At 37.9% G+C, this 13,179-nt stretch overlaps 1 protein-coding gene across 4 annotated transcripts in view; it reads right to left on the bottom strand.

Annotated features, from left to right (window-relative positions):
- The window catches only part of CLCN3 (chloride voltage-gated channel 3), a 65,970-nt gene that overhangs the window by 8,136 nt on the left and 44,655 nt on the right, over positions 1-13,179 (bottom strand). For all 4 annotated transcript variants that reach the window (XM_069013712.1, XM_069013714.1, XM_069013713.1 and 1 more), the window contains 6 exons: positions 12,878-13,000; positions 11,358-11,564; positions 8,692-8,772; positions 6,986-7,531; positions 2,774-2,960; positions 1,082-1,480 (listed from right to left, as the gene is read on the bottom strand). In XM_069013712.1, the coding sequence (XP_068869813.1) occupies positions 1,082-1,480; positions 2,774-2,960; positions 6,986-7,531; positions 8,692-8,772; positions 11,358-11,564; positions 12,878-13,000 (1,543 nt within the window). The remainder of the gene's footprint in view (positions 1-1,081; positions 1,481-2,773; positions 2,961-6,985; positions 7,532-8,691; positions 8,773-11,357; positions 11,565-12,877; positions 13,001-13,179) is intronic.

Raw genomic sequence — 13,179 nt, 5'->3', positions numbered from 1 at the left:
GAGAGTAAGCAACTTCCACTGTATAATCTCAGCAGCTGGAATGAGTCTTACCTGTGGAAGTGTATTCTAAGAAGAATGTTCTGCTATTCCCTCATTTACTCAAGAAAATGCAAACTTAAACCAGTATGGTGTTGGTAATAATTTCTAAGTTTTGGACATCCATATACATCCTACATAATGTAATACCATGGTATACACAGTAGTAGGACCACAGGCAAAAATCTGACTGAAGTAAACAGTGTTATGTTCACAAAACATGTTTTTAAAAAGTTTCAGGAGAATTCTGTCCCTTTCTCAAGTGTCTTTGTTTAAGAGATATGTATCAAAACCCCCCAGTAGTTTAAGATGCAACTTCCATCACTTATTTCATGCATTAAATGTTACAGTTTTGTAACATTTTCTTACATAACAGTGTGTTTCTTCCTTTGGTTATGATAGTAGCCTCAAAATACACAGAATTTTTCTTGCCAGTGCACAAAGCATTGTCACAAGTATCACACAGGCACTAATACCTGCCCAGAAAGAGACGGCCCAAACAGGGCTTGTGTGCTCATGTGCCCAGGGACACATTTCCCATTACACAAACAGACTGAAAAACATAAACCTAAAATAATTAATATTGCACTTATCTCTCCATAATACAATCCTGGTGGTTATAACAAAAGTAAATATCACAGAAATACCTGTCAGAAAGAAATAGGATATACATTTAAAAATTACTTGGACAGTAATTCTCACAGAATACTGCTGGTCAAAAATGAGAATTGCTCAATTTTGAAGAAGAATGTTAGCATAGTATCTCATTTCCTCCAGTAATGCTATCAAAAGCCTCAAAAAACTAAAAAATACCAGATTAGATAATGTCTTGACCTACTTAAATATGACAACTTTTGTTTCTACAACAGAGACAAAGAGATGAGGATTTTCTTCATTTCAGAGCCTGCTACTGGAGATATATTACTATATACTTAAATAAATCTGGAGTCTAGAAACATACAGAATAAATTCTATTTTAAATATAAAAGAATATAAACCAATTTAAATTGGCATATATAATAAAGCAATACTGAAAGTTAATTACCTATTGCAATAGTTAAATCTCTTCTTAGAGCAAAGCCCACTAGTCTCTGTGATTCTTTTGACATAATAACAGGAAAACCATTATAGCTGGTTTCGTTGATCAAGTTTTCTATGTCTTCAACAGTCATATTATCCTGCGTCAGAACTGCTAAAGGAGGGTCACTTCTCCGAGGTCTCATCACATCAGCAGCCAGTGTTGTGTGAGTGAATTCTTCCTTTGCATCCAAGAAAGGATATCCATTCAGTCGGATGTGTGCTTCATAGATGCCTTCCCTACCAAAGGCATCTCCTACCCACTTACTGGTCATGACTGCAGCCATTAGGGGCACAATATATTCCAGCCCTCCTGTTAGCTCAAAGACAATAACTACCAGGGACACAGTCATCCTCGTCACACCACCTGCAAGGAAAATGATAGCCAGTAACATCCAAGTATCAGATAATACTGATTTTAGAATTTTCTGCCTTCCTGTTGAGAACTACGAACGTAAGTTTGACATGAAAGGTCATCTGACGAACACCTGTCTGTGTAATACCAACAAAAGCAGACAGAGAAAATTAACACAAAACTTCCAGAAGTTAAAAAGAGAGTTCTAGGGCAAATTCATAGAAAGGGAAGTAATAAAGGGAATTGGAAAATACGTGCAGTTATTTAATACAAACTAAGAATAAAATTGTGTATTTCTCCATACCACATCATGGTATAGAGAGTACTGTGAAATGCAAGGAAATCGAGCAAGATAAGAATTTGAAAAAAGAATGGAACTAATGCAAAGAAGTCACAGGTAGCAAATCAACAGCTATGCTGTCCAAAGGATTAGGAATTTTATGCTGTTGGTTAATCGTAAAAGCTAAGCAGAATTATGAGCTGATGAAAAGAAATCTCTTTCTTGGACAACAGAAGACAGGAATTATATTTCTCTTTTGTGATTACTTAAAACGGGGTTTTTTTCTACTAAGGTTTCTGATGCTGTATCTTCATTCAACGAAGGACTACAAACTGTCTTTCAATGCATTCAAGAGTGATTCAATTTGAACTATTAAAAACCAGAACAACCTCTCCAAAACCTAAATTTGTATCACTAGTTTGATTGCCCAAATCCACTTTTCCTTAAGGAGAAGGTCTACTTTTCACAGGATCTGTACTAACAGCTTTTAAGTTTAATTTCTAAGGCCACCAAGTTTTAAGCAAGGACAAGTTTAGGTGTCCAACTTAAGCCTCTTTCCATGAAGCTGATTTTCAACAATTAGATTTGTTAAAAATACCTTACACACTTCTAGAAGTTTTGTTTGAATTTCAAAACAATTTTTGCAATTCATGTAGATGTGGCAGCTGATCACACCCCTTCCTTCTAATAATGTTAACTGTACTTGACACTGCAAATGCTCTACTTCATACATTTCAAGGAACTGAATTTTCTGACCAATGTAGTAATGACATCTCTTGATACCAAACAGAAAAAGCAATCACTACTACTTAAATTTTTCTATTTCTCATCAATTTATATTTCACATTATTCCTCAGATCACAAGGATCTAAGGGTCTTGTGTAGACATGTGAATGTATTATTCTGGAGGGAAGTCCATATAAATAGGTGTTCCAAAGCTGTACAAGTTTATATCTCCTTTTATTTTTTAATAATTATTTTGATATATGAAGAAATCAGATACTTATTTGTTATATTTTATTTACCTAAGCATGCAGCAGCACCAACCATGGCATAAAGACCAGGTGTAATACAGTCAGCTCCAACTTCACACCACTCCTTGAAAATGAACCAGTCATGATGGTAGTAAGCCAGCTGCTCCACTGCAATTCCTACAATCCTTCCTGCTATTGCTCCAATTGCCATACTAGGTATGAACAGCCCAGATGGAACCTGCAACAAAAACAGAACTATTATCATGCTGCTGGGAACATACTTGACACATCACTTAACAAGTGATTTTTTTATATTTTTTTTCTGAAAGAGATGCAAATGCTCAAACTGGCAGGTTAAAACCATGGAAAGTGATCTTGGAAGGTTAGTAGAATTTAACAGAATGCTATTGATATCTCTGATTGACTTGATTAGAAAAAACTATTTTATGAGCATGTTTGTTTGTAACTTACTGTATTTAAGAGAAAATCTACCACCAATACAGGACCACGAACTAGACTTTCAGTGCCAACAGCACAATTCTGTGCGTGTCTAGTGTGAGCTGTGCTACTCATGCTGAAAAGCATTCCTTACTATGTCCTGTCTCCCTTATTCCTTCATGCTCCTCAGAGTCAACATTCACTGACTAAACAGGACTGTCCTCCTAAACTGCTTCCTGACACTGCTATAAATTACATGGCTAACTGAACAGGTGATTTTTAAAAGAAGCTTTGTACTATTATTGCCATTTCCTATACAAATGAATGTATATAGAATGCTAAACACACTAAGAGAGAAAAAGGCAAGATAATCCCCACTGCAAAAGTAGGTTAACAATAGGTTAAAAAAAAAAAGCTTCTACTGTCACTTTAGTTACTTAAAATGTTTTTCTGCTACTAACTAAAGCCTTGTCACACAACCATGACTTAGTAAAATGTTATTGCAGACTTGCTTTTATCAGCCATTTCATATAAAGTAACTGTTGTGTACCTTTTCTTCTCCTTACGAAGCTAATCTTTCCAAAAAACATACTGGTACCTAGATGTCTTATTAAACTGCAAATGCCTGCTGCTTCTCCTCACAGCAGTTGTTAACATCAAAATATTTTATACTGTGACTGAGGTACATGTGATTACAAATAAGGAGTAGAATTTTTACTTTGTCTAAATGCACCTCAACCCATCTTGTCGAAATAACATCATTAAAAATTGCATTCCTGGTGTAACAGGATATACCATGTAGTTTTTCTTGTACTGTACATCTGTGAAATTTAAGTATTGTGCAATTCCAAACTATAGATTTTTGTTGCAGTATTCAATAGCTGGTGAAGAAATGTATTTCAGGATTGTTGTTGTTGTTAGTATTATTATATTTTTTCTGTAATTATGGTTGCAAAGATGATATCTAACCAACAAACCAAGGAAAAGCAAACATAGCTTATAAATATTATTACTGTTGTATTTTGTCTATATTTGTGGTTGCAAAGATGATTTCTAACCAAAAAACCAAGGAAAAACAAACATAGCAAACATTATGTTAGAAAGCCAGCAGCATGGGTTTTGAGAAAAAGTTAAATAATCCTTCATTCCCATACTGAATTACCTACTATTTCAGTGTTGATAGAGGTAATATTCAATGCTATCATTTTAGTCTAGTATTCAAATTGTGTATTTATACCACTACTGTTAGTTCCCACAATTAATTACGCATCTAAGCCCCTTTCTAACTGCTAAAATCAATTTTTTTCCTAAGTGAAATTCTTTCTTGGGGAACAGTACAACAGTAACCTGAGAAATCCCACATTTCCAACATGAAACGAAATAAATCTTTGAAACTGCCTCAGATCCTAATGTGCTACAGCAGTATGCCACAGAAATTCAGTCTCCATGTGGAAACTGCATCCAAATGGTTTCTGGTCCTTTGGTAATGTAACTTTTTCATGCATTAGCTCCCTCTTTTTTTTCCATCATATGTGGATAATGGTTACAAGTCTAACTGTAATTATGATTTTACAGCTCCATTCTTTTGCCCCTGAATCACAAATCACAAAGTAGAGAGGAATCTTCCCAGAGAAGTAGCAAGGGAAAACAGCTAAGTTTTTCCTCTTCTCAGCTTTCTTCTCCGGGGCTTGCTTTTCAGCAAGCTCAAATTACACTGCAGAGGAAAAGATTTGTTCTATGTCACATGTGTCATCTTTGAAACAAGCAAGGATTAGGATTTAGGTACAACTTCCCACTTCTTTGGTAGTGCAGCTGCATACCAGTCAAGTTCTGAGGCAAAACTGTAACTCCTTCCCACCTGGTGATCAGCATTTAGACACAGTAACAAGTGTACTGATAACAGGCAGTACAGTATAGGTACTAAAGCCTGAAAGAAAAAAACAAACCAACAAACGCCAAACCCCTGCCAGATCAGCCTCCTGGTAATACATGTCCACAGCAGTAAGAGCAGCAGGAATCACTTTGCCTCACAGGCAGCAGCTGGGCAGCTTTGCTCACCTCACAGGAAAACAGTTCCTGTGGGGAAGACGTGTGTTTGCAGATGGCTACAGCTCCAGGAACAGACATGGAGAGCCCACAGGATCCTTTATAATTATTTAAATGACAATGTAATTTTTTTTTTTTTCTATTTTGAATTTGCTTCTTTTATAGAGATAAAGCTTATAGTGCAAATAAATATCATTAAAGTAACATCCTCTTCTCCAGATCCTGGCTGACATTCTAATCAACCATATGCTTTAAAGCTTCCAAGAAATTCATGTAGCACAATTCCATCAATGACAGCAACATGACTCCTTGCCTACTGGCAAAGTAATAAATATATTCTCACAACTTCACAAAAAACATTTCCACCATGCTGAAGTTCTGAGAAAACGAATCAAAACCAAATGAAGTATAAGCTCTCCCATTCTGTAAACTAGTTAATTCTAATATGCAGTGTGACCTTGTGGTGACAATCCCATGCAAAAGAGACAGATGCACATGAACACATGAATGGTAAAATAATGTCCTAGATATAAATGAAACACAGTAAGTGAATACAAAACTGAACAAGAGATTGAAGCAGTCACATCACAGAACACTGTCGGAGTTATGGACCTAAGGAAGACTAGCATATAAAATACACTCTATGGATTCCTCTTACCCACCAACCAATATATAGAACATAACTTCAAATAACAACCTGTGACATCTTCTAAAATACCGAAACATGAGGAACACAACATGGTGTTATAGTTCCATCAGTTACAGAATAGTCGAGGTTGAAGGTGACTGCTCGAGATTGTCTACCCCTGCTCAAGCAGGGTCACCTACAGCAGGCTGTCCAGGCTTGCAACCAGTCAAGATATGAGTATTTCCAAGGATGTTCTCTGCACAGCATATTCCAATGATCAAACACCCTCACGGAAAGGAAGTGGTTTTTTATGCTTGCTGTTACATAGAACAGCAACTTAAACTGAAAAGTTAAGGCAAATATAAACACAAGTCTTGCCTAGCGAGCATTCTACAATAAGTTTGCATTAACATGTTTGATAATGATATAGTTGCAAAAAGCTATGAAGGCAGCCTGACAAGACAGAAAATTATGAAGGCATGGCAGTTATACATCATCATTCACAAAACAGCCACAGACTGGGGAGAAGCTGAAGCCACCTCCAAAACAGATCTATGGAACAACTGGGAAAAACAAAAATTATGCTGTTTGTAATGGAGCAGACATTCCCAGTACAGTCACATGAACAAAGGCCACTTTCTCATCATGACATGCAATACTGGAAAATACAGCAAAAAAATCATCAATGTCATACATTAACATCTGTAGTAATTACATTTATGTGAACAATGAGAAGAGTAGATACAAGAACTACCACCAATGAGTAGTGTAAGGGGTACAGTCTGTTCTTCTTCAAAGTAACAGGACTAGGGAACCTGAGTGGTTATGCTTGAACGTTGCTCTTGAAAACTTTAGAATCATTCCTTCTTGCTGAATCAGGCCCATACAAACAGCCAGTCATCTACACAGTTACTGCTCTCTATTGCATGTAGCACGTTTCTATTCAGCTTAACAAAGGATTATTCTGAATTTAATTAAAATTAATACTGTTTGCTACAAGACCTGCTTATTAACCAAAGTAAAAAGGCCTTTTTTTTAAAAGAAATAACAAGAAAAAAATAACCAAGCTGGTGGCTTTGAGAGATGGAAAATGAGAAAGGCTATAATTAAATAATCACAGCAGATGACACAGCTACTGCATTCACACTTACCTTGATACCAAAGGTGAAGACTGTCATGATTATTTTAAATATGAGTGCTAAACACAACTGCCATATAGCTGAATAGACTCCAGTGCCTGCTGGACGGTCAGGAATATCATCTACTATTTTGCTTGCATTCATATCATTTCTGTAGTCACAGAGTGAGGAGGATTCTAGTGGCCCACAGTCTGTGAAGAGCTCCTTAATAAGCTCACTGGTGTTTAGCCTTGTATATGGATTAGGAAACGCAATGACAGCTGTTATTGCTGCAACAATAATGACCTCCAGGACGGGATACTTCCCAAATTTTGTAGATTTGCGTCGACGACACCATGCAATATTTGCTCGGATGAAAAACGCTCCCCAGAGCCCACCAAATACTCCCAGAAGAATAAAAGGAAGCAGTTCAAAAAGGTACCAAGGAGTGTGATATTCCACATAAAAAAGAACTAGGCGGCTATTACCAAAAGGATTGATGGATCTTAAAACAAATGCAGCTACTAAAGCAGCAAAAAATGATCTCCATAAAGTTTTCAGTGGGAAATAGTAACTGACCTGCAAAGGACAACACATGAGAATTATTAGTGACTTAATTAAAAACCTGGTTTATGCATGTGTTAGAATACTGCTGCTCACATATACAAGCTAAAAAAATTATTCCTATCACTTGGAGCACTGGCACTCCAGCAGATCCTACATTTTTAGAAAGCTCTACAACTCAGATTTAAAGTCAACACTACAGCAGTGTTGAAACCACTGCTGTTTTAAGACTATCAGGAAATGATGCATTGCAATTTATGCTTAAAGCTGCTCTGTGTCTCTTATTAGCCTTCATGAGAACCAGAGCATGTACTAGCTGCACTCGCAGATTTCCTCCTAATATTTTCATCTCCTTTCAACCTACATTGAAAGGGTTCTCACAGATCTGTTATTTTTACGAAGTATGATTAGAACAAACAAAAAGAATTAAAAGGCCTCCAAACAGAACATGGAATTTCACTCTTAAGCCCCACATAGCCTGATTAGAATTTCAAGACAGTTTTCTTCTGCATCTTTTTTTGGCAACAGAGGAATTCCTCAAAATTCCCTAAGAATATAACAGAATTATACATGAAAGAATATTTTCCCTCCTTTTCAATTCAGAGATTTTTAGGGTTTTAGTTGTCTTTAAAAATGCCAATGATAGAAAAAACATTTTTATATATCTTGAAAATGAATATTAAAACTAATTCAACATAAACCATTTCTTGGAGAAGAGAATTTGGTTGCCTTGGAGGTAAGTCTTATGGTTATATTTACCCTTTTAATAATTATCATATTCAATTGTGTTTAGTGTCTGAAACTTTAAGTAATGTTTAAAAACATGCTTCACAAAACTGTCCAATAAGTTTCTAAAGCCTTTTTCAAAAATGAAAAATAAGGGCCCTATTTCTCTTTATTTTAGAATAAACTCCAGGACTGAAAAGCTTCTGTGTCTCTATCTGTATGTAAACTCTAATTATTAACAGACTCAGCCCTTCTCCAGAATAAAGTAAAGCTGATATTCCTTCAAAAAAAAAAAAAAGAAAAAAATAACTTTAGGAGTTTCCTGGTAACAGGACTCTTGGCTTTGAAATATGGGTCCAAAAACAATTTCCTTCTTAGGAGTCTGAGATTATTTAAACTAAGAGAGATTTTAAAAAATATTTATCCTTCAGTGCTATCTCTTGACATACCTCCTCCAGACTGAAAAGGACTCCACCAATTGGGGCACCAAAGGCTACAGAAACTCCTGCTGCTGAGGCAGCTGACAACACCTAGAAAACAACAAAGGTGAGGGTTTTTTTTGCAGTCTGTTATATGTTTTAAACATGAACAAAAGAATCTCAATACAGCTATCAGTTTCTTCTATGTTTCTGTTAAGGATACGCACACTTAGTAACAGAAAAGCATGTGGAGAGTGGCCACACCAGCTAGCAATCAAGTACTAGGTGTGATGAAGCCAAGAGTACTGCTCAAAGTTCAGAGCTGAAACTGGCCAGTGTTGTGTAAGATGAAAAGAATGACTTTTTAAATTACATTAATAGCAAGAGAAGTTCTAAGGAAAACATTGAACTGATACTTGTTGAAGACTGTCATCTGACTAACAGGGATGAGGAAAAACACAGGCATTCAATGTGGGTTTTGCCTCAGTCTTTTTAACAATACTGATAGACTTTGGGCTGACTGGTCCCCTGAGTCAGAGGACCACAAATGTGGGAACAGTGACTTGCCATCTGTGGGCACTGAGATTTTAAGGGACCAGCTCTGTAAGGCCATGGAGCCTGATGGGATTCTTCCCAGAGTACTGAAGGAGCTAGTGGATCCTATGGCAAGACTCCTCTCAATCATTTACCAAAGGTCTTGGGAGTCTGGGGAGGATCCTGCTAACTGGAAGTAGTCAGTTTAAGCCCAATCTGTATCAAGGGTGTGAGAGAAAACCCAGAGAACTAGAGACCCATCAGCCTAACCTGAGCTCCTGGAAAATTACGAAGAAGATTATACTGGGTGCCACTGAAAGGGTTTTAAATAATAAAGCAATCATCAGGCACAGTCAACATGGGTTCACAGAGGAAAGGCTTGTTTAACTAATTTGGTGTCTGTGATAAGGCCACCTGTCCAGTGGATAAAGTGAAGGTGCTGGATGTAGTTTTCCTGGATTTTTGTGGGGTTTTTGATACTGTTCCTCTGGACAAGATGACTAACTGTGGGATGAGCAGGTTCACGGTGTGCAGAGTGAAGAACCAACTGAATGTTAGGACTCAAAGAGCTGTAGTGAATAGGGCTACATCTGGCAGGTGACTGCTCACCAGCTGTCAGTTTGTTCAATATATTTATCAATGACCTGATGTAGGAATAGAATGCACCATGAGCAAATTTGCTGATGATACCAAATTGGGACGCTCTGTTGACTCTCTTGAGGGACAGGAGGCCTTGAGGAAGAATCTAGATAGGTTGAGGCCCTGGGCAATGATTATTGGGATAAAATCTAATGAGTCAAAATGCTGCACAACTAGGATGAAGTACCACCAGGCTCAAGTCTAAGCTGGGAGAGGAGTGGCTGGAGAGCAGCTCTGCCAAGAGGGATGTGGGGGTGCTGGTCGGCAGCAGCTCAGTGTGAGTCAGCAGGGTGTGCCCTGGAACCCAGAGGGCAAAACCCCATCCTGGGGTGCATCAGGCACAGCACGACCAGACAACCAACAGAGGTGACTGTCCCGCTGCATTGGCCTTGGGGTCCTCAGACTCAGTGCTCTGTGCAGTTCTGGGCCCCACATGTCAAGAATCAAAGAACAAACTCCTTGGTTGCATCCAGACAAGGGAAACAAAACTGGTGACAGGGATGAAAAGAGTGTTGAGAACTAGTTTGGAGGGAAGGAGGCTGGAGCAGAGATCGCACTGCAGCCCATGGCCGAGCCCATGGTGACACAGGTTGTTTCCCTGCAGCCCATGGAGGACCATGGCAGAGCAGACCTTCACCCTGCAGCCCATGGCAGAGCAAGCTCCTGGCAAGAGCCATGGCCTGTGAAAAGGAGCCCAAGCAGGAGCAGGTTTCTTGCAAGCACTGCAGCCTGTGGGTGATCTAGGCTGGGACAGTCCTGAGTGGCTGTACCCTGTGGAAAGGACTGTCTCCCATGGCTGGGGCCCCACACTGGAGCAGAAAAAGAGTATCAAGAGGAAGGAGCAGCAGAGACAAAGTATCCCCTTGTGCCACTTTGGGATAAAAGAGTTAGGAGCAAAGCTGAGCCTTTCAAGAAGGGACAGTGGGGGCAAGATATAGTCAGTTTCATTTTTATTTCTCCCTGCTCTACTATCGGCAGCCAAGTAACTTTCCTCAAGTCTAGTCTGTTTGGCCTGTAATGGTAACTGGTGAGGAATCTCCCCAGTCCTTATCTTGACCTCTAAGCTTTTCATCTTACTCTCTCCTGCTGTCCTGCTAACACAGAGGGGCAAGAGAACTGCTTGGCCAGTACCAAGTCTAACCCACCAGACTCTCATTAACAACATTGAACTGAAACAGGGCAGAAAACACTGTTGTCACCAGGAACACTTTGTTCACGGGTTCAGAGCACTCTGCTGTCCTCATAACTGAAGACACTCATCAATTACCAAAATGTAGACACAAGCACAGAAAGAATTTAAATAAAATCAAATGGTCTCCGAAGTGGAAGAAATACAAACCGACTCTGCCATGGGAATTACTTACCTGTGAGAATGCTTGGGATAATACATTGTTTTTAACATAATAAACAACTATTGATAAGCACTAAAAATTGTCCAAGAGAACAAATACCATCTTTTAAACAAATCAATGTAAATGCACTGATATTCAATACATTATGCAAATGCTTTTTCAAGAACTTACCTCTCTTTTTTTAGCTTCATTTGTACTGTATTTTGGAAAGAGGTAGGAAAAAATATTCCCACAGCAGCAGGCAACATGTACCAAAGGACCTTCTTTTCCTAAACTCAAACCTGATGCAACAGCCAAGACTAAAGTAATTGTTTTTATCATCAAAGTCCACTTCCCCAAGTAGCCTCTGATGATGAAGCCACTCAAAATGGTTTTTATCTGGAAGAAATAAAAAGCTGTATCTGTTACTGCATTTTTTAATTTTCAGAAAATAAATCATTCTTTAATTTTTGCTGCAGAACTTCAAAGCTAGCCTTTTCAAATTACTAACTTCATCGCACTTTAAAACATGTATTACTCATATTGCTACACTGAGTCTGTTTGCCAGAAGCTTTCCACTTGCAATTTATACTGAAACACTGGACAGTAACATACAATTACATTATCAATTACATTTAGTAGAAAATTAATCTTCAGCAGCTTCTAAGACTGGATTCATTAGTTTATGATGTCAATTATCAAGTGAAAGGCAGAAAACTTCTGAAGGAAAAATAAATCTGCAAAAACCATACTCAAGATCATCTATTGTAGCAACATCCCATTTGCACCAATAACACCTGTTTTCATGTTTTACCATCACTACACAAAAATCAACAGTAGATTTCTTCACATAAAGATGGAAAAGGTCAGCGTATCTCCACCAAAAAAATGTGCCACTTGCCAAAGGTATTACTGTGCTTAACAATGCTATATTATTAGCCTGGAAAATATGGCCATATACAGGAAACAATATACAGTTATCATAGGACAGCATGTCCATAAATAGGATGTACACAAAACACTGGACAGCTGTGTCTAGAAAGCAAAGGTAGCTAAATTTGGAAACCAATTTAAGATGAAATTTCTTCTGGAATAATGGCCCAGAACTACTCCAGGCTTAAACAGAGGCAGATTAAAAAAATATTTACAGAAAAACTGAAGAAGTGAGACTGACCAGAATTTATTTGACTTTGGATTTTTCTCTCCCATTCTGTGGATAGTAGCAGACAGCAATTTTAAACAGTGAGTTTTTGAGGATATTACACATTTTACATTGTGACTGTCCATTGGTTTGTGCTACTAAGGCAACTAAAGCCATTGCAACAAGAGATTGATTGCTCTATCAAAGGACCCATATTGTGTCAATGAATCACTGCTCTCTTATCACCCTAAGGAGGGTGTGGATTAGGGGAGGTTTTGAAATCATTCTTCAGAAGTATACTAATCCAAATGCTTCCTTAAAAAGTGGTCCTGACAGAAGCAAAATTGACTAACCCGGGAGATTCTTTTGAATTTGGGGCATTTTCTCAGAAACAATTAGCATAATTACCTGTTTTCAATTTGAATGCTTGTATTAATATACTTCTTGAAAGGCACAGGGCACTCCTTCTTGCCTTCCCCCTGACCCAGTAAGGCAGCACTAATTTACACATTAACACGAAACACCTATAACATATATATATATATATATATATATATTAGTTAGACCTCACCTCAGGTATCCCTGAGCCACAGGCATAGGGAGCAAATACCTTCACCAGAGAAACTGCTAAGAAGGCAAAGCTCAATGCCCAGAAAATGTACATTATGTAGTTCATTATGTATGAACCTGGGCCCTAAAAGAAAAAACAAAAAGTCAGAATATAGACTAGACATAGGAGCAAAATCACTACTTAAAATAATCCAGAAGTACTCTTGCTCCAAGTACATTTATACACACATTTTGAGGCACAATAATTATTGCCGAGAGTTTTGTTGGAAAAGCATAGTCATGACACCTGCACATTAGCACAGA

Source organism: Aphelocoma coerulescens, chromosome 4 (genome assembly GCF_041296385.1).
Source record: "Aphelocoma coerulescens isolate FSJ_1873_10779 chromosome 4, UR_Acoe_1.0, whole genome shotgun sequence".
Classification (NCBI taxonomy): domain Eukaryota; kingdom Metazoa; phylum Chordata; class Aves; order Passeriformes; family Corvidae; genus Aphelocoma; species Aphelocoma coerulescens.
The sequence above is the reverse complement of the archived record's forward strand: the minus strand, read 5'-3'. Positions and strand labels throughout refer to the sequence as shown.